The 21,491-nt window shown below is 45.2% G+C and overlaps 1 protein-coding gene and 1 pseudogene across 3 annotated transcripts; both read left to right on the forward strand.

Moving 5' to 3' along the window:
• Positions 1-2,816: 2,816 nt before the first annotated feature.
• Positions 2,817-5,385, forward strand: LOC136519630 (bifunctional bis(5'-adenosyl)-triphosphatase/adenylylsulfatase FHIT-like; annotated as a pseudogene).
• A 353-nt stretch (positions 5,386-5,738) lies between these two features.
• LOC136519627 (uncharacterized) lies at positions 5,739-9,055 on the forward strand. Of its 3 annotated transcripts, none has more exons than XM_066513017.1 (4): positions 5,739-6,211; positions 6,315-6,499; positions 6,603-7,094; positions 8,582-9,055. In XM_066513017.1, the coding sequence occupies exons 1-3, from the start codon at positions 6,161-6,163 to the stop codon at positions 6,865-6,867; spliced, it is 501 nt and encodes a 166-aa protein (XP_066369114.1). In that variant the 5' UTR covers positions 5,739-6,160; the 3' UTR covers positions 6,868-7,094; positions 8,582-9,055. The 3 variants fall into 3 exon arrangements, 2 of the variants coding, with proteins under 2 accessions (XP_066369114.1, XP_066369115.1); XM_066513018.1 differs by having other exon boundaries at positions 6,325-6,499; XR_010774987.1 differs by lacking the exons at positions 5,739-6,211; positions 6,315-6,499; positions 6,603-7,094 and adding an exon at positions 7,196-8,487.
• Positions 9,056-21,491: the final 12,436 nt, after the last annotated feature.

Raw genomic sequence — 21,491 nt, forward strand, 5'->3', positions numbered from 1 at the left:
TATTTCTTTAAATTCTTACATAGGACACATGGACAGCACATGAAACCATCCCGCTTATTTGCCTCGGCCACACCTAAGAAATAGTGCAAGCCCTCAATAAAGTCTTGGGAGCGGCGATCGGCATTGTACATCCAATGGCGTGACATAATCTGTATTACACGACAAATTATGAAAACCTTGAACATAATTAAGTATTTTATTATACAACATAAATGACACACACATGGTTGATTAATTAACTAAGCCTGGCTACAATGTAAGCAATCCCAATTATCACTAAACAAACTAAAACTACAATGCACTTCAGTAACATAATTATTTCGTGATCGTACGCAACTAAAACAGACAAATTATTCTTCTGTTGAATATCAATAAGCTTCTCCTGCTGGCTCACTGCCTCATCAGCAGCAGCCGCTACCTCAAGCGCACCCAAATTCTACACGTATGTAGCATAATCTTCCTCCCAGTACCAACCATCGCATCCATTGTCCTCCCACTGAAATTAAAGCCAAAAAATATTTAGTCAAAAATATTCAAGAAAAGCAGGTCAATTAGCCATAATTATAAAATACGTAAGAAACTCACATCGCGATCTGGGTACTTGTAGAAAACACGACCCTTGTTGGGTCCCTGTCTCTTGACTCGGTACTCCATCACAATCTTCTGCTTACACTTGCCGCAAATAATGAGAGGGAGTTCTGGCCTCAGTCGTTTCGCAACCGAACGAGAGGCCGAGGATCCGGTACTAGTTGTCATCTACTTTCTATACTTATTTTTGCAAACTAGTGTAAATTTCATATTTTCTAAAATGATATATTTAAACAAAACTAGTACGGATTTCACATGTTTCAATAAATAACCATCCGTACGAGTTGATCTTGCTTATGTGATCATCTCGGTCAGCATTTCTCCACCGGACGGCACCGTACTTGGCCAAGGAAGAGCTCCGATTCTACGAGAAAGGGAACACGGTCTTCTACGACCGTTGCCGCTCTCCCTCGTAGAATCAAAGCTCCTCCTTGACGTCCGTTACCGCTCGGCAGAGAACATGTTGGCCGAGCTGAACACGGTCCGCAAGTTCAACTAGTACGGATTTTCTATAATTTTCTAACTATTTACTAAGTTTTTCATTTCATGGAAAATTTAATTCTAAAAAAAAGGCATGATTTCTAAGTAGTTCATTTCATGGAAAAAATAATTCTAAGTGACCTGCTCGATATCGGCGAGCTCACGGACGTTTAGGTTGCCGAGGATAGTAACATTTGTAGATGATATTTATAGGTCTGAAGTTATCAAATATCCATCAAATTATAGCTCAAAAACATGTTTCAATAAATAACCATCCGTACTAGTTGACCCTGCTTACGTGATCAACTCGGCGAGCATTTCTCCACCGGACGGCACCGTACTTGGCCAAGGAAGAGCTCCGATTCTACGAGAAAGGGAACACGGTCTTCTACGACCATTGCCGCTCTCCCTCGTAGAATCAAAGCTCCTCCTTGACGTCTGTTACCGCTCGGCAGAGAACATGCTCGCCGACCTGAACACGGTCCGCAAGTTCAACTAGTACGGATTTTCTACAATTTTCTAACTATTTTCTAAGTTTTTCATTTCATGGAAAATTTAATTCTAAAAAATAAAATGCATGATTTCTAAGTATTTCATTTCATTTGATGAACTAATTTAACTTTTGTTTATCCAAACATATATGCAAATCATCATGTCATTTTGAGCTAAAAATGACATATAAAATCATAATAAAGTCCAACATATAAAGTTACACATGCATCTACATCGCAAAATGAGATAAGCTACTGATAAAACATAAGAGGATTAAGTTTGTTACCTCCAAAATCGAAGAGCAACACCAATGGAGGGGGAGAGAGCAAGAACAACAGCAAGCTGAAGAACAGAGGCAGTGAGTTTGAATGGAATGGCTCGGGCCCGGGGAGAAAGAAATGAGCTGAATTATAGGCCGGGATAATTAGTCCCGGTTAGGGGTCCAAACCGGGACTAAAGATTAATCTTTATTCCCGGGGCATCACCCAAACCGGGACTAAAAGCTTTAGTCCCGATTGGTAATATCAGCCGGGAATAAAGATCCCTGCCCCGCGGACGACCGTTGGGCAGGGATCTTTAGTCCTGGTTGGTATTACCAACCGGGACTAAAGGGTCCTTTAGTCCGGGGGCAAAAAAAAAAAAATACCGAGACTAATGCTAAATTGAGACATCGTTCTAAAGTCTGTTCTCTAGTAGTGGCTGCTAACTGTTGACTACTTCACCTTGACCTACACTTCCAATCCATATCGCCACAACTCTTTATTACTTTGTTTGACCAAATAAAATATAATAACAATCCCATGCATGCAACTATATATAGTGCTTCTCGTATGTGTCATGTCAAAACTAATCCACGATCCAATGGAAAACCTACGCGGCATGCATGCACTACCATCATAAAATCACTGCAACTTGGATAATGTCAACCTAACAAAACCATCAGTGAAGCTTGCCTTTCTTTGCATGCCTTCGCTAGATTGACTTCGCTGCGATCACAAAGTCAATCTAGTTCCTTCTTTGCAGCACTATGGTAATCACTTTTGAGCGCATGATTTTAGCAGCAAGTCAACGGATGCATCGTCCTGCAATGCTTGGGCTGCAAATTTACATAGAGGCGGGCCGCGGCGGGCACTGCAGGCAGCCTCTGGTCAGCCCAAGCATAAAAGCTGGCAGCCAGCAAGGAAAGAGTACAAGTGGGCGTCTAAGTCGAGGCCCAACCCTTTTCAAAGCCCACAACTGTGCCCTTCTGTCCTTGCCGGCAGCCTTTTGCTCTCCTCTCCGGCTCCGTCGCCGTGACAGCGCTTCCATTGGTTTCTCCGTGCTGCGCTCGCGTGCCGTCCTCGCCCACTCTCACTCGCTACGCCTACTCGCTTCCTTCGCCGCCTACCCCACCCGCGCGCCGTCTCCTCCTCTTCCTCCCCCCGCTTCAGCCGCCGCCGGGGATGGAGGCCTCCTACAAGTTCGGGCCCTACAAGATCGACGCCAGGGAGGTCTTCCATGCCACGCCCCTCTCCTACGCCATGGTCAACCTCCGCCCCCTCCTCCCGGGTATTATTCCCTTCCCTCTTTTCACTTCGCCTTTGCCGATGCTTTGCTTGCCTGCTGTACCCGCCGCCACTCCGCCATATCAATCATTTTTGGTTTGTGGTTGCTATAACATTAGTCATCGCGAGAGAAAGGGGGAAAAAAATTCCAGCTTTCTTGCGGAAATGTGGCTAATGAAAGTTACATTGATCAAACAGCGAGTTCCAAATGCTAAATAAAGATTTTGTGTTGAGAGCCATTTCTGTCCTAATAATAAATTCATCCAGGCACCAGTGTACCATCGTACCATTACGGGTTGTTTCGGTAGGCTAGGAATATGGGCAATGTCTTATGCTTGGCTGGGAATTTGAACTAAGTTCCCTGCAAGCGGATGCTACTTGATCCAATCTAACTACTGAGTAGTGCTTGTCGTGGGCGTTGCATTCAAGCTTTGTAAAGCTTCAAACCATGCCACCACATCGCATTTCTTTTTTACCAGTTTGTGTTCTGCAGCTTTTTCTTAACCAGACAAATCATTCTTATGCAGGTCATATCCTTTTATTCAGCAAAGCGGCTTCTGTGCTTTCTTGGAAGTTAGATTTGGGCGGTTTATTGTGGCTGTGGAATTGGAGCTGCGAATCTATTTTCTTTGTGTTGTCATTTGGTGCAAAGCTGTCATAACTCATAACCCCACCAGAATAAACTTATTTGGCTCAAAGTTTGATACATCACATATTGACAAAAATGTGTTGTTCTATATATCATTTTTTTCCTTGACAATACATACATGTTCTTGTGTGCCCCAAGCATGAAGTGAAAAGATTCGCTGATCTCAGTTCTGATGTGACAAGCGACTTATGGGTTACTGCAAAGGAAGTCGGTGTACGTCTTGAGCAGTACCATAAAGCATCTTCACTTACCTTTGCTATTCAGGTGTGGTCTGCGCTTCAATTTTATTGTTGTAGCGTGCTCATCCTTTCAGTACTAATAACCCAAATTTGTTATGGACTTCTTAGTTGTTATATTCTATGCTGACATACATGAAATTGCTTATTAACAAGTGATATTACTTATCAGGATGGTCCTGAAGCTGGCCAAACAGTTCCACATGTCCACATTCATGTCATCCCGAGGAAGAAAGGGGATTTTGAGAAAAAATGATGAAATATATGATGCGGTACATGGCATAGTTTTCTATCAATCATGTTATTTTATTATGATGTCTGATCAAATAAAGCTTGCCCTTTTCCTTGGTATAATAGATTGATGTGAAAGAGAAAGAATTGAAGGAGAAGCTTGACCTGGACATTGAGAGGAAAGATAGAAGCATGGAAGAAATGGCTCATGAGGCCAATGAGTACCGTGCTCTTTTTTCCTAGAATGACATCTAGTGTAGGAGTTGGTTTCTAAGTTGAGCTGCCTGTTTGCCATGAATAAGTCTTGCTACTTCTTGTTCTCCGTTGTCGCGATTCAGTTACCATTGCAGTGACATGGTGATGGTGTCCAGTGGTGTGAACTGGAATGGTGGCATGTTATGTAAGATGGAGAAATGGTCATCTTGTCTAAGGACTGCATTCTTACTGGCAAACCTTTTAGATTAGAAACTAGTTTTTGTGTACTGAGGAGTGAGGAGGATCAGCTGTTTGTTGGAAGGATGCCTTTACTACAAATCTTTTCTTTGTGTAACTGTAAGAGAGGAGGTACCATTTTCTGTTATCAAATCTAGACAGCCGTTAGGGATTGGATGTAGACTAAGACTAAGACTCACAAATCACAAGTAGTGTACAAAAATACTATGTCATTTATTACTTTGGCTAAATCATTTTCTGAAGCCCACACCCTACCAGAAAGGGAAATTTATACTTCAGGGTTAAGTAGGAAATGTATGGTATCTTACAGAATCATATAACCTTATACTCCATAGCTATGGTTCATGAATTGAGATTGCCTCCACCCTTCAAATTTTTCAAAGGCAATATTCTGTTCACTCTACTTTGAAGTATATTGTTATTATGTAGTTAGATCTGCCCCATCCATGGGCGGACCTAGCACTAGGGCAACTTGGGCTGTGGCCCTAGTCGTGGCCCAAGTAACAAGGGAGCAGTTCTTCAGTTTTTTGGCCCATGAGACACCAGGCCAACAAAGGAGTTCAACCGAACGGCGAAGGCAGGGGTAACGCTCGCGCGAGCGCGTCGGAGTCGCACCGCCTCGCTCGTTTGGACTGGACACTGGGGTCGCGCCGCACGCCGCTCTGCGCTCCGCCTCCGCTCGTCGCCGGTCGTCCCCTCCGCCCGTCACCGGTCTCCCCCTCCGGGGCTCCGGCCTCCGTCGCTCTGCGCTCCGCCTGCGCTCGGCCTCGGCGGCTTGGCCCTCGCCCCTGGCCCCTCGGCAGGTCGCCGGCCGGCCCGCCGACTGCGTGCCCATCCTGACAAAAACATCCAGATATCAAATTGTGCACTCCCATCACCATATCTGCCATCTTCTTTGTTTTTTTTTTTTTTTTTGCTATGAGACCGAAATTAAATTGCTGGTGAATGACGTACTCTTGTGAAACTACATACAAACAAGTAATCTCATTATTACGGCAGTGGGTTGGCCACAGGCCTAGCCCACGAGCACTGTAGCTCGGAACAGTGCCACGAGGGGAATAAGATTGGTTTGTTAGCAGGTCATTAGAGATAAGGTTATTTAGATTAGATTGTGTTTGTTAGGTAGCTGGCTATATAAGCACAGCCACACCATCCATTGTAATCAAGCAAGAAGAACCCTAGAAGTAGTCAGAGCCTCCAAGAGAGGCAGAAATAGATACATAATGAGTTATAGTGGAATAGACTCAGTATTTTACTAAATTTGATGGTAGCTTTCTTGACATCTGTGTTTTAACTTTAACATATTCAGTGAACAAAAGATCATAGCTTTTTTTCTGTATTCATTTCATATGTTAATATACTATGCTCATGTAGCTACCATCACCAAATTAATCAACTAAAGAGGATATCCTTAGCTTATGACTTCCTAATGTCTTTAGGGTGCTGGTCCTGCCCTTCGACCTCATCTGCCAGAACTTGTTAGTTGTATGCTTGAATGTTTGCCAAGTCTGGAGGATCAAAGGTTGAATTATGTCGAGGTATGCTAATTTTGTTTCCCTTTTATAAGGACTGGTGGCGATGATTCTGCAGGTGTATATCTCTCAGATGCAATTCTTTACTCACTCCTGTATTTGGATCAAGATGCATGCAGGGAATGCTGGCATCAAAACAGAAAAGCTTGAAAGCTTGCGTATAGCTGTGGCTAAAGATTCTCCAATGTGGGAAACTCTTGATATATGTATAAAAGTTGTTGACAAGAATTCACTTGATATATTGGTTCCTCGCCTGGCCCAAATGGTTAGATCAGCTGTTGGTTTAAATACAAGGTTAGTATTGCTTTTACCGTAAATCTTATTCATGATAGCATCAAATGCTGCATTTCTCATTACTTCAGTCATATGGTTTCATTCGTTTTCTGTCTGATTTCAGAGTTGGTGTTGCTAGCTTCATCACCTTGTTGGTACAGAAGGTCATGATTGACATCAAACCATTCACAGCATTGTTACTGAAGTTACTGTATAGTGCTGTTCTGGAGGAAAGGAGTTCAGCAGTAAAAAGGGCCTTTGCATCCTCTTGTGCTACTGTTTTAAAATATGCTAGGCCCTCCCAGGCTCAGAAGCTTATTGAAGATACTACCTCTCTGCATTTTGGTTGGAAAAATGATCAGCTATCTGGTGCAATTCAGCAGATATAATTTTCAAATCATGCTTTCTTTGTTCTCTTTTCATGTTTTACCTATTGTCTAATGTTTCTGATGCTTCTTTGATCTATTTTTCATGAGTTTACTTGTATATGACAATAATGGTTTACTTTTTTGATAACCAGAGTCCAGAGGTCCTAGTGGTGTGAAACCAATGAGTTTGCTCGGTGATTTTCTAAAGCAGGCCAGGTTTGGCACCCTAGCTTGAAATTTACAAGCATGTAAGGAATCAATAATCCTTCCATCTGTTACCCCAAATACTGTGTCGTTTATATCATCCCAGTAGCCCACCCTTCATTTTACACCACTACTTATTCAAGTTTGCATTATGTTAAGTATCACATTTCATCACCATATATACACATCATGCTTGAAATAATCATATATCATGCTGGGGAAATCCAAATGTTCCTTTCAGATAGTGCCGATGTCATTATACAGTCATTCCAACTAATAACTCCAAACATCTCATGGTGATTTGGCAAAGAAAGTTCCGACCTTCCGACCTTTACATGGGCTGCACTTTATACTCATGGACTGGGTCATTTCCCCAATTCACCATCCTCACTTAAACATGCTAAAACAGTCTGAAACCAGTGAGACGAAAGGTTCGGGTGCCATGCGAAACCCTTTTCCCCAACAACAGTCCATGTTCCAAGTTTTCTATTTTCAAGCCAAAGATATCTCTGAAAATTTGAATGTTCAGTGTGTAAATTGTAAGGCAATGATGATATCTCTGGTCTCAAAACTAATATTCTGTCATGTAAACAAAAGGTAAATATTAAACCGTGTGATGAAATTCCATCCTTCCATCATGCATTTACCTAACTGCATTATAATGATATCTGTACCTAATGGAGTACTCTCTTGTTTACACAAACTGTTTTTTCATCATTTATATACCATAAGTTGGTTGTCTGTCATGAAATTGTTTGAAGTGGAAGTTCTGTTGCCCATCATGGCATCACCTGAGGACATTTAGAGATGTCAGAATGCTTCCTTACAGGTATGTAAAAATTCATAAAACCGTATGTTCTTCATGGCAGCAAGTATTCATAAAAGACCTATTAAGCCTAACTAACCCATCATTAGCAAATGGTTACTGTAGCATCTCATTGTCAAATCATGGTCTAGTTAGGCTTAATAGATTCGTCTCGCGAATTAGCCTCTATCTGTGCAATGGGTTTTGTAAATAATCTATGTTTAATACTCCTAATTAGTATCTAAACATTCGATGTGACAGGGACTAAAGTTTAGTCCGTGGAACCAAACGGGGGAAACAGAGTTTGGCTTTGGTCCCCTATGTTTCTGAGCTTATGGAATCTGATTGTCACTCTATATGTTCTTTGTGCATAAATTTCAAGACCTTCAGAGTAAACGGCATTGTGAACTGCAGGTCTTACATGGTGTGCTGAAAGCATCTACTATGTAGTAGTATTTAATTTGTCGTCGTCCTAATTAGTGATTACATGCTGTCAAACTTTCTTTTTTTGGCGTGCTGAGCAGATTCAGGAAGTCTTGGTAGCATCAACACTGATAATGTTATTTGGACGCAGCGCAGCTTTGTAGTCCAGGCCCGTCCTGTGCAGCCTCAACACTTGTCAGCATGCCAGAGTTGATTCACTGAACTACTGAAGCGTCACCTTCCTCCAAGTCCGTGGTGACTTGCACATCCACAATGTACTGAACCACGGCAACTCTGCTGCAGAGCCACGGCAAGGAGGACGAGGAGAGGTTCTTGGACTTCCTCAGGGCAGCTCCTTCCAAAGAACTATGGCTGCACCGCTTCGGCGTCGCCGCCCCGCACGCCTTCCTCCGCCGCGTCGCCACCCTCCGCGCGCGCTCCGCCACCTACGCACCGGCAGCCTACGCCAACTTCTTCCTCTGCTCGTCGGCCTTCGCGCGAACGCACCCCACGAACGCCGCGCTCCTCGTCTGGCTCGCTTTCGTAGCCGCGGGCGTCGCGTTAGTGTTCCTACTGATATGGGGTCCATGCATCAGTCACAATTAGTTGTGTGTGAAAGGATCAAGATGCCCAAGAGGAGGGGGTTGAATTGGGCTAATTCTAAATTTTCTTGCAATAATCAAATCCTATGGATAGCCCAATTAACCCCTTGTGCCTAGAAAAGTGTTTCTATCAAACTAACGCACAAAAGACTTGCAACCTAAGTTCCAAACTCACTCTAGCATAGCAATTCTATGAATGTAAATACAAGTATTGAATTGCTCAAAGTAAATACTTAAAGTAAATGCTCAAAGTAAATGGAGAGAGGAACGCGGCGATGTTTTGCCGAGGTATCGGAGAGTCGCCATCCTCCACTAGTCCTCGTTGGAGCACCCGCGCAAGGGTGTAGCTCCCCCTTGATCCGCGCAAGGATCAAGTGCTCTCTACGGGTTGATTCTTCGACACTCCGTCGCGGCGAATCACCCAAGGCCGCTCACAACTTGAGTTGGGTCACCCACAAGCTCCGCCGGGTAATCATCAAGCTCCCAACCACCACCAAGCTGTCTAGGTGACGGCGATCACCAAGAGTAACAAGCATAAACTCTCACTTGACCACGCAAAGCCTAATGCTCTTGATTCACTAATGAGGTTTCACTCTTGGATTCTCAAATCACAAACACCTCGCTAGGACCTTGCTCTTCTTGGCACTCACAAACGTGTTTCTCAGCTGTTGGAATGAGCAAAAGTTACTCCGCACACGAGTGGAGCTTCTATTTATAAGGCAGCCTGAAAAACGAACCATTATGAGCTTCTGCGGGATGACCGGACGCTCCGATCGTTTTGACCGGACGCTCTGGTCAGTTCAACCCGCGCAACAGTTTTCAAGTGATGACCGGACGCTGTCAGGGTCCGGTCAACACTGACCGGACGCGTCCGGTCGCTCTTGGATGCTTACTGTAATCGACCGGACGCTGGATACTCAGGGTCCGGTCACCACTGACCGGACGCGTCCGGTCACACTTTCTCAAGTCTGGACCCTTACTGGAGTCGACCGGACGCTGGCCCTCAGCGTCCGGTCACATTGACCTTCCAGCGTCCGGTCATCCAGACTTGTTCTCCTCGGTCAAATGAACTGACCGAACCCTGCGGCCAGCGTCCGGTCGCACCGGAGCCAGCGTCCGATCAGTATTTGACCCTCCATTCACTTCCAACTCACGATCATATGTGAATGAAGTTTGCTCCAAAGGATCTTAGGCATTCATAGGAGCTACCTAGAGCTAGTTTTAACAAGTGTGCACCACACCTAACTCACTGGGCTCAACTAGGTCAAGCTACCCGTTCATACCCCCCTTCATAGTACGGCCAAAGGAAAAAAAAACAAAGTCCTAAACTACTCTAAGTGTCTCTCCAACTTCAATTGACACTTAGAACTAGTTATCCTTAACTTTGTCGTCCATCCTTTGAAAACCGAAACGATTTCCATCGTAAGGGCATGACAACCTCGATTGCCCAATCGATCTCCATTATCATGACCTAACTTAATTGCCTCTGCAAACCACACGTTAGTCATAGTAATCTTGTATTGTCATTAATCACCGAAACCCAACTAGGGGCCTAGATGCTTTCAATCTCCCCCTTTTTGGTGATTGATGACAATACCACCTCGAGTATGTGAAAGAGTGAGGTTTTTGACGGGCTTGGTTCATATAAGCTTTTGTCTATAAGAACAAAAGTGTTAGTCAAGCTTATATGACCCAAGCCAACACAATGTACTCAGAGGATATTAATTAAGCACGAGTACAAATTACAAAGCTCATTTGCTTCGAAGTTTAAACGCGGAAGCAAAAGCAAATGGGCATAACACAAGTGATATGACATTTAAATAATGCAAAGTGGAAAGCACACATGTCATATATCACAATCACGTAGATAGCACTACCACATATATATAATAGTATGCATGAAAGTAAACACACGAATGCATAAGTAATAGTGTATCACACAAATAAAACTCCAAATGTATATAATAAGCTAATACTAGGTAACTAGCTCCCCCTAAATGTAGCTCCCCCTGAGACTACATACTCGAACTCCCTCTCCCCCTTTGGCGTCAAACACCAAAACCTAGGGGTCGGTCGGCGGGGCTGCAGCGGACGAGCCGGGCGCTGAAGAACGTGGGGCAAGCTGGAACTGGGCACCATCATCATCTGACCCTGAGCTCTGAACTGACTGGCCCTCTGTGGCAGGAAGTGTCGCTGAAGCGGTCTGGGTCTGAGCTAGGGCTGGTGCTGCCTGTGAAGCTGCTAGTATGTCTGTCGTAGGATCTAACGAGGCGACAGACGAGGGGAGCCTCTGAGTGGTTACAGCGACTGGAGCTGCTGTAGACGGACCGACTATATGCATATGAGGCAGGAGTAGGCATGCCGGTCAACTCGCTGAAAGATGCTCCAAGACTCCTGGAGACTGACGTGTTAGACACGAATAACGAGGAAGACCGCTCTGGTGTGAAGCCCGTCTGTAGTGGAGTGAACTGCGGGGCTACCACGGGTGAGGCCAACCACTGGGACACATGTACAAGAGGTGAAGCAAACTGAGCTGGAGGCTGTCCCTGACCCTGAAGCCCGCTGGGCTGTATAGCTGGAGTCGTCGTGGTGGAAACAGGCTGAGCAAGCTGGGGCGAAGTCTGTGGTTGTGGGGCCCCAAGAGCTATCACTACGTGCTTGCATGAAACCCATAAGCTGCTGCTGCAAGAGTATCTGCTGCTGATGCATCTGCTACTGCTGCTGCTGCATGGCCTACTGCTGCCTCTGGAACTTGTCCTGTCGAGTCTGAAACTAGGCAAAAGTAGCAGCTGTCTCCTGTGCCTGTCTATCCTGTGTCTGCTGCATCCGCTCAAGAATAGCAATGAGAGCGGGGTCTGTCTGCAGAGCAGGGGGAGCAGAACTAGAGCTACCAGCCTCTTCATCGTGTCTGCGTGGAGGCATATGAGGAATAGGCAGGTAGTCGTCGTCAGAACTGTCACTGTACTCGCTCATCTCCTGCTGTGCCTCTAGCTCCTCCTCCTCAGTGGCTGCAATCCCTCTGATGATCTCATCCTGCTGAGCTGCGAACTCTGGCACGTCGAGACGATGGCTAGGCTATCTGGGTGCCTGAGGAGTGGTGTGTCTGATCCTCTGTGACAGGTTGTAAGCTGGGAACTCTATGGTGGCACCTGTATACTCATCCATCATACCAGGAGGCTTATCAAGCACTACTCTGCGGATGAAGAACGTGATCCAATGAGCATAGGGGAGCTGCCTGCGACCCTTGAATCCCTCAGCTATAGTATCCTCCATCTCTGAAAGAAGGAGGTCCCAGATATCAAATACTGTCTGCTGCATCAAGGCATTAAGAAGCCAGAGCTGTAGGCGAGTCAGGCCCTCCCTGTATCCCAACCTGGGAAGCAGTGTCCTCCTGATGATGGCCTCTAGCACTCTCGCTGTAGGAGTCAAGTCACTAGGGTTCCTGCTCGACCCCCTCTCCAAAAGGCTCCTTGAAGCAATGTCGCACTAAATCTGTAGGAGGCACCAACCCTCCATGAGGACGCCTGGGAGGCTCCTGCTGTCCATAACAGACCTCATGCATCTTGATAGGCTGCTCTTGTAGCCTCAGTATCTCTCTGGCTCTGCCACTCGTCACTCTGTAGTCTTTGCCTCTGAAAGCAAAGTGAATGAATCTGTGATGTGGATCGATGAAGAGTGAAGCATAAAACTTGACGAACCCAAGATGGTACATATATCCCCGTTCGTCCAATCAAATCTGTCAGTCCTGGCAAATATGATAAGTAAGGCCGAATGTGCTCTCCGGCTGCTGCCACAATAGACTCTATCCGACAGACTCTCTGAGATCTGAACACTGCCCCACTGTTGAGATAAGCATTGTAGAAATCTTCCTGCAGTGGCGTGTAGAAACCCTCAGCTGCTCTCTCATCCCTCCTAGGAGGAAACCAAACCTCAAACTCAACAAAACGCAGCTGCTGAACCTGCCTGGCTGTAGCGGCCCTCAAGTCGAGGTGTACCACTGGAGGTGGACCCTGTGGTCTAGGTGGAGGACGTGATCCCCTCTGCTGTGTCGGCGGCCTCGGTGAGACTGGTACACGGGTCCGACCAGAGCGGCGAAGCTAGGGTGCCGGCTCTGTCTCCTCGCCCTCCTGAGTCTGCTGAACTGGCTCAGGCTCTGCTGGTGGGGGCTGCTGCTGTGTTGACGGACCCTCCTCAATGGCAACCCTGTCGTCCTGCAAACGTGGCAGTCCTAGCCGGACTACCGTGACGACGCTCAACCTCCTCAATCGCAGCTCTGACTGCTGGTGAAACCGGCTGATCTGCAATGACCACTCCGCTGCGGGCACCACCTCTCTCGGCACACTCTGCGGCCTCTACAACAGCTGCTGCTCTCGCTGTCTCTGCGTCGGGGTACTTCTGTTTCTTGGATGTCACCTGCTTGGTTGACTTGCCCTTCGATCCTGCTGGCTGGCGAGGCAGGGGCCTCCGATCATCATCACCTAGGCCACCACCAACGTTCTTGGTACGAGCCATCTGAACTGACAAGATGGTGAACTGCCGCTGATGAAGATCAACTGTCAAACTGCCGCTTTCGAGGCTTGGCCTCGATCCTTACTCGCGAGCTTGGCTCCGAGTTGACTGCCAACTGCCAGAAGGACCACAGCGGAACCGACTCGCTGCACGATAGAATAGATGGATATACAAATAAATACCATATGTCTAATAGATGCGAAAACCTAATGGAGAAAGCAATGTAGATGCGAACTTGAATCGAATGGCTTTCTACCTGACGATCAGCGATCTGAGAAAAGAGAAGGCGACACGTGGGGGAAACCTCGGAACCGGCAGGGGCTAGGGTTACACGGAGCAATGATGAACTAGTGGCCCTGGTATTTGTGAAATCAGTGCATTGGATTGCAAATTGATCTACGCAATTTGAAATTGAAACAAGGGGCTAGCCTTACCGAGAGGAGATGGGGCTAGGGCACACGGCACTTCACGGTGAAGAGAGGGCCGGTCGCACGGTGGCGCGCGGGGAGGCTCGGTGGTGTGGTGAGCTACGGTGGCGCAGGCTGTGCTGGTGCGGTGGCGCGCGGGCTGCGGCGGCGCGGGCTGTGCTGACGCGGTGGCGCGCGAGAAGGCTCGGGCGGAGCTAGCTGAACGGCGGCGCGGCGAGGCTACGGCGGCGCGACTTGGCGGCGGCTCGGGTTAGGGCACGGCGGGATGAGTGCGAACAAGGGTACGGCTTGCGGTTAAATAGTTCCCCACACGTGACAGAAAAGGAAGCAGAGAAAGGAGTCCTGAAGCCGCGCGAGATCCACTGACCGGACGCTCCAGTGGTAGCGATCGGACGCTACCACCCAGCGTCCGGTCGATTCCAGAGAGGTCCAAATCCTCTGGAATCGGGACCGGACGCGTCCGGTGGACCATGACCGGACGCAGGCAGGGTCCGGTCAGTACAACTTGTCCTTCCTACGATCGACCGGACGCAGAACCCTTCCTGACCGGACGCACAGACGCAGCGTCCGGTCGCTCCTTCACCAGTAGTTCACCTCCTGTGAACTGACCGGACGCTGGACAGCAGCGTCCGGTGTAGAGTCCGGTGCACCTTTTCCAGCAAATCTTCAAACATCCTTCACGCTGCCTGTTCCCAATCAAGTCCCAACTTGAATAAGATCCAAATAAACACCAATTGGGACTGATGTGAGTGACCTCTCTCAAACCCTCATATTTTTCAAAATATTTTGCCTTAGGCTATAATTCTTTTTAAGAAAATAGGCAACAAGAGGGCAAATGGAACAAAACGACAAAACAACATTCATGCATATGCAATACTTGTAAGTAAATCTAGTTGCTTGTCAAGTTTGATCCAAGGTTGAGCTTCTTCACACGCTTTTGGGCGGTTATCTTAACCATGTTAGACAAGCCCTATATGCATTGCCACAAATTAAACATGTTGTATATTACAATGAATGCAAGGGACAACACAAGCTCAATTTTTAGTGAAGTTACTAAAATCAAGTACATTGAGCTCATTCCTGCAATCTACAAAATGTAGCCTCATCTAGCGGTTTAGTGAAGATATCCGCTAATTGATCTTCGGATCTTACACCTTCTAGTGATATATCATTTTTAGTCACATGATCTCTTAGAAAGTGATGGCGGATATCAATATGCTTGGTGCGAGAGTGTTGAACCGGATTATTTGCAAGTTTTACCGCACTTTCATTGTCGCACAAAAGAGGTACTTTCTCTAGAACTACTCCATAGTCTAGCAAAGTTTGTTTCATGTATAATATTTGTGCACAACAAGCACCCGTGGCAATGTATTCCGCTTCGGCGGTGGACAAAGCCACACTATTTTGTTTCTTGGAGGACCAAGACACAAGTGATCTACCAAGCAAATGGCACCCTCCGGATGTGCTCTTTCTATCAACTTTGCATCCAGCGTAATCCGAATTGGAATAGCCAATTAATTCAAATAAAGCTCCTTTGAGATACCAAAGGCCAATGCTTGGTGTGTGCTTAAGATATCTAAGGATTCTTTTTACGGCAATTAAATGAGTTTCCTTAGGACTAGCTTGAAATCTAGCACACATACACACACTAAACATGATGTCGGGCCTAGATGCGGTTAAATATAATAAGCTACTAATCATAGAGCGGTAGAGAGTTTGATCAACCGGGTTACCTCCCTCATCTAGGTCGAGATGTCCATTTGTAGGCATTGGTGTCTTGATTGGCTTACATTCATCCATCTTGAATCTCTTGAGAAGATCTTTTGTGTATTTCTCTTGAGAGATGAAGATGAATTCTTTCATTTGCTTGACTTGAAAACCAAGAAAGAATGTAAGCTCACCAATCATTGACATCTCGAACTCCTTTGACATCAATTCACCAAATTCTTTGCATGAGTCTTCATTTGATGATCCAAAGATGATATTATCAACATATACTTGACAAATGAAGATATGCCCATCAAGCTTCTTGGTGAATAGTGTGATGTCGACCTTCTCAATGGTGAAGCCCTTCTCAATGAGGAAGTCCCGAAGGTGCTCATACCAAGCTCTTGGGGCTTGCTTAAGCCCATATAGTGCCTTGGACAACCTATAAACATGATTATGATATCTAGGGTCTTCAAACCCGGGAGGTTGATCAACATAGACTAGTTTATTTATAAAGCCATTTAAAAAAGCACTTTTCACATCCATTTGATATAGTTTCATTTCATGATGTGATGCATATGCAAGAAGGATACGGATGGCTTCTAATCTTGCAACCGGTGCAAAGGTCTCTCTAAAATCCAAACCTTCAATTTGAGAGAACCCCTTTGCAATTAGTCTTGCCTTATTCCTCACAACAACACCTTGATCATCTTGCTTGTTGCGGAACACCCACTTCGTTCCAATGACTCTTGCACCTTTTGGTCGCTCTTCAAGAGTCCAAACTTCATTGCGAGTGAAGTTGTTCAACTCTTCATGCGTGGCATTGATCCAATCCGGATCTTTAAGAGCTTCTTCTACCTTGGTAGGCTCATAGCAAGAGACAAAAGAGTGATGAGCAATAAATGAAGTAAGTTTTTGAGATCGAGTCATTACACCCTTTGATGGCCTCCCTATGATGAGATCTTGTGGATGATCTTGTAGGAGAGGTGTGTTTCTTCTATTGACCACTTGAGGAGGAGGTTGTGGAGCATCAACATCTTGTGCTTGTACCACCATTTGCTCATGAGAGATATGAATATCTTCATTTTCTATTCTCCCATCTTTTTCACCATCTTGTGGTACATTTGATGAAGAAGGTTGGTTAATGACTTGTACATTATCTTCATCATCTTTTGGCTTGATGTCTCCCACCGGAATATTCTTCATAGCCTCCCTCAATGGTTCATCACCTACATCATCAAGATTCTCATGTGCTCCTTGGGAGCCGTTAGATTCATCAAATTCCACATCATATGTTTCTTCAACCAAGCCGGTGGCATGATTAAATACTCTATATGCTTTGGACTTCAATGAGTAACCAACAAGAAAACCTATATCACAACGTCTTTGAAACTTCCCTAGGTGTTGCCGCTTCTTGTAGATGTAGCACTTGCAACCAAACACCCTAAAGAAGGAGACGTCCGGCTTCTTCCCATTGAGCAACTCATACGGTGTCTTGACAAGGAATTTTTGAAGAAATAGGCGGTTGGATGCATAACATGCGGTGTTGATTGCTTCCGCCCATAGAGCTTCGGGGGTGTTGTACTCATCTAGCATTGTCCTTGCAAGAGTAATCAAAGTCCGGTTCTTCCTCTCAACTACACCATTTTGTTGAGGAGTATAGGTTGCGGAGACTTCATGTTTGATTCCAACTTCATCACAATAAGCTTCTATGTTTGTGTTGTCAAACTCTTTGCCATTGTCACTTCTTATCTTCTTGAGCTTCACTTCAAATTCATTTTGAGCTCTCTTGGCAAACTTCTTGAAACAAGATGCAACTTCGGATTTGTCATGAAGGAAGAACACCCATGTATACCTTGAATAGTCATCCACAATCACAAGACAATAGAGATTTCCTCCCTAAACTCTTGTATGTTGTTGGTCCAAATAAATCCATGTGTAGGAGTTATAGCACTCTTGTGGTTGACATGAAAGCTTTGGTTGGATGAGTGTTTGCAACTTGCTTGCCGGCTTGACATGCACTACAAAGCTTATCCTTCTCAAACTTCACATCCTTCAACCCTCTCACCAAATCATTCTTCATAAGCTTCTTGAGTGAGCTCATCCCAACATGAGCAAGTCTTCTATGCCATAGCCACCCAAGTGTCGTTTTGGTGAATAGGCAAGTCTTCAAGTTTGCATCTTCGGAGGTGAAGTCAACTAGATATAAGTTGTTGTATCTAAATCCATTGAATATCACTTGATTGTCATCTACCTTGGATACAACAACCTCCTTCTCGGTGAATAAGCATTGAAAGCCAAGATCACACAATTGCCCAACGGATAGCAAGTTGAAGCTCAATGATGCAACATAGAGTACATTGGAGATGGAATGATCATTTGATATTGCCACTTTGCCCAATCCTTTAACCTTGCCCTTTGAATTATCTCCAAATGTTATTTTCTCTTGTCCATCTACCTCTTCATCTAGTGAGGTGAACATACGAGGATCACCGGTCATATGTTGAGTGCAACCACTATCAATAACCCAATGACTTCCACCGGTCTTGTAGTTCACCTACACATAAGAGATTCAAGTTTTAGGGATCCAAACTTGTTGAGGGCCCTTCACCTTCTCAACAAGTGACTTAGCCACCCAAATCTTCTTAGGCCTACTCTTGTTGGGGGGTCCTAAGAACATGACTTTCATCTTTCCACTAGAGTCTTTTCTAAGCATGTAGTGAGCATTGAAAGCAAAGGGTCTAGCATGCTTGGGCAAGGGTTGTGGTGGTGGAGTTTGACACTCATGAGCAAAATGGCCTTCTTGTCCACACTCAAAACATCTCTTTGGCTTTAGCTTTGGCTTTGATTGTTGGTGTTGAGCTTGAGTCTTCTTCTTCTCTACACTTGCCATATATCCAATGCCACTTCTATCCATCTTCATGACGGTATTCATGAGTAGCTCACTTTGGAGATGCTTGTCCTCTAGCAAACTTGCTCAATCCCACCTTGAGATGCTCTTTCTCCATCTTGAGCTTCTTGTTCTCTTCCTTGAGAATATCATTGTTCTTCTCTTCCTTGAGTTTCTTGTTTTCTTCTTTGAGCTTCTCATTCTCAAGGATCAACTCTTTGTCATGATCAAGAGTTTCTAGCACAATGGTGTTGTGACTTTTCATCTCTTCAAGATCTTTCATGAGCTTCTCATGGTCACTCTTGAGCTTGACATACTCATCATAGTCATTGCACTCAACCACTTGCTTGCCTTTGCTACTAGATCCATGCTCAATGCTCTCATCAATTAAATCATCACATGAGGTAGCTATATCAATCTTAACAACATGGTTAGTAGCGACATGTGGCTCATTTGGTAAAAATTCTTGTGCAATAACAAGGGTATCATAATTGATCTTTAGAGTTGTATATTCATCTTTAGCTTGTTGTGACTAATGGTAAGCTCATTGTGCACCCACTCAAGTTTATCATGTTTATCTTTAAGCTCTTTCTTAGAAGATTTGAGCTCCTTGAGTTTGGATAATATAGAGTCATTTGTTTCTTTGAGCTCATCATTAGCCTTTTCCAATGTATCACACTTAGCTAAGAGTGAATCATTTTTAGCATCAAGTTTTTCATTTGTAGCTTTACTCTTTCTAATGATCTTAGTGTATTTTCTTAATATTTTGACAAGATCATCATATGTGGGTGAATCATCATCGCTATCACTATCATCATCACTAGCTTGCTCATCATCACTACTATCATCACTCTTAGTTACCTTGCGTTCACCCTTGGCCATAAGGCATAGGTGTGTAGAGGATGATGGCGATGGTGGTGGTGAGGATGCATGATCAATAGCAATAGCGGCCACCTTCTCATTGTCACTCTCATCATCGGATGATCCACTTGATGAATCAATGTCCGTAAGCCAATCACCGACAATGTAGGCCTTACCACTCTTCTTCTTCTTGTGGAAGTCCCTCTTTTTGCCATCTCTCTTCTTGTATGGCTTGTTCTTTTTCTTTTCATCTTCATCGCTTGAATCATCTTTCTTGCCCTTGTTCTTGAACTTGTCTTTCTTGGGCTTTGTGCATTGATGAGCTAGGTGGCCAAGTTCACCACAATTGTAGCAATCCATCTCAGAGATTGGCTTTCTTCTTGAGCTAGTGAAGAACTTCTTCTTCTTGCCGTCAAACTTGATGCCACTCTTGTTTAGCTTCTTTAGCATCTTGGCGGTCTTCTTCACCATGAAAGCAAGACTTTCTTCATCATCTTCATCACTTGAGCTCTCATACTCAAGTCTTGCCTTGCCCTTATCTTGGCTAGCTTTGAATGCTAAGTCTTTCTCTTTCTTCTTTGTAGAGGATGAGCCATCTTGTGGTGTGATGTGCATATACATCTCATGAGCATTAATCTTTCCTAAGATTTATGTCGGTGTAGCGGCGGAAAGATCACCTTAATGTAGCACGGTCACAATGTGCCCATATTTGTCAATGGGGAGGACACTCAAGATCTTTCTCACAACGTCGGATGGTGACATTTGAGTAAGTCCAAGCCCATTGACTTCCTCTACAAGAACATTTAAACGAGAATACATTTCATTAGCACTTTCTTTGGGAAGCATCTCAAAAGAGTTTAGCTTTTTAATTACAAGATGATAGCGTTCCTCACGCTCACTCTTGGTTCCCTCATAGAGCGCACAAACGTCCGACCATAGTGCATGGGCGTCTTTGTGGTTCCTTACACGATTGAACACATCTTTGCAAAGGCCTCTAAAGATGGTGTTGCGAGCCTTTGCATTCCATTTTTCATAGTTTACTTCATCACCTTGAAGTTGTGCGGCATTCTTAGGTGTTGGGAAACCTTGAGAGGCGGCTCTAAGAATTCCAACATCTAGAGCTTCTAGGTATGCCTCCATGCGAATTTTCCAATATGGAAAATCATCCCCCTAGAAGATGGGAGGAGGTCCATCCCCGTGAGACATCTTGCTCTAAGCGGTTAAGCTAAAAAACGTGAGCACGAGGCTCTGATACCAATTGAAAGGATCAAGATGCCCAAGAGGGGAGGGTGAATTGGGCTAATTCTAAATTTTCTTGCAATAATCAAATCCTACGGATAGCCCAATTAACCCCTTGTGCCTAGAAAAGTGTTTCTATCAAACTAACGCACAAAAGACTTGCAACCTAAGTTCCAAACTCACTCTAGCATAGCAATTCTATGAATATAAATACAAGTATTGAATTGCTCAAAGTAAATACTTAAAGTAAATGCTCAAAGTAAATGGAGAGAGGAACGCGGCGATGTTTTGCCGAGGTATCGGAGAGTCGTCACCCTCCACTAGTCCTCGTTGGAGCACCCGCGCAAGGGTGTAGCTCCCCCTTGATCCGCGCAAGGATCAAGTGCTCTCTACGGGTTGATTCTTCGACACTCCGTCGCGGCGAATCATCCAAGGCCGCTCACAACTTGAGTTGGGTCACCCACAAGCTCCGCCGGATAATCACCAGGCTCCCAACCACCACCAAGCCGTCTAGATGATGGCGATCACCAAGAGTAACAAGCACGAACTCTCACTTGACCACGCGAAGCCTAATGAGAAGATGGATGCACACTTGTCTACTCTTGATTCACTAATGAGGTTTCACTCTTGGATTCTCAAATCACAAACACCTCACTAGGACCTTGCTCTTCTTGGCACTCACAAACGTGTTTCTCAGCTGTTGGAATGAGCAAAAGTTACTCCGCACACTGAGTGGAGCTTCTATTTATAAGGCAGCCTGAAAAACGAACCGTTATGAGCTTCTGCGGGATGACCGGACGCTCCGATCGTTTTGACCGGACGCTCCGGTCAGTTCAACCCGCGCAACAGTTTTCAAGTGATGACCGGACGCTGTCAGGGTCCGGTCAGCACTGACCGGACGCGTCCGGTCGCTCTTGGATGCTTACTGTAATCGACCGGACGCTGGATACTCAGGGTCCGGTCACCACTGACCGGAC

The sequence above is a fragment of the Miscanthus floridulus genome, chromosome 18 (genome assembly GCF_019320115.1).
Source record: "Miscanthus floridulus cultivar M001 chromosome 18, ASM1932011v1, whole genome shotgun sequence".
Taxonomy (NCBI): domain Eukaryota; kingdom Viridiplantae; phylum Streptophyta; class Magnoliopsida; order Poales; family Poaceae; genus Miscanthus; species Miscanthus floridulus.

Bases quoted from the DNA above. Each gene is read 5' to 3' on its own strand.
- LOC136519627 (XM_066513017.1), top strand. From the start codon at position 6,161: ATGCTTGAATGTTTGCCAAGTCTGGAGGATCAAAGGTTGAATTATGTC. The intron at 6,212-6,314 runs GTATGCTAATTT...ATTTGGATCAAG, and splicing joins AAAGGTTGAATTATGTCGAG to ATGCATGCAGGGAATGCTGG. The intron at 6,500-6,602 runs GTTAGTATTGCT...GTCTGATTTCAG, and splicing joins GCTGTTGGTTTAAATACAAG to AGTTGGTGTTGCTAGCTTCA.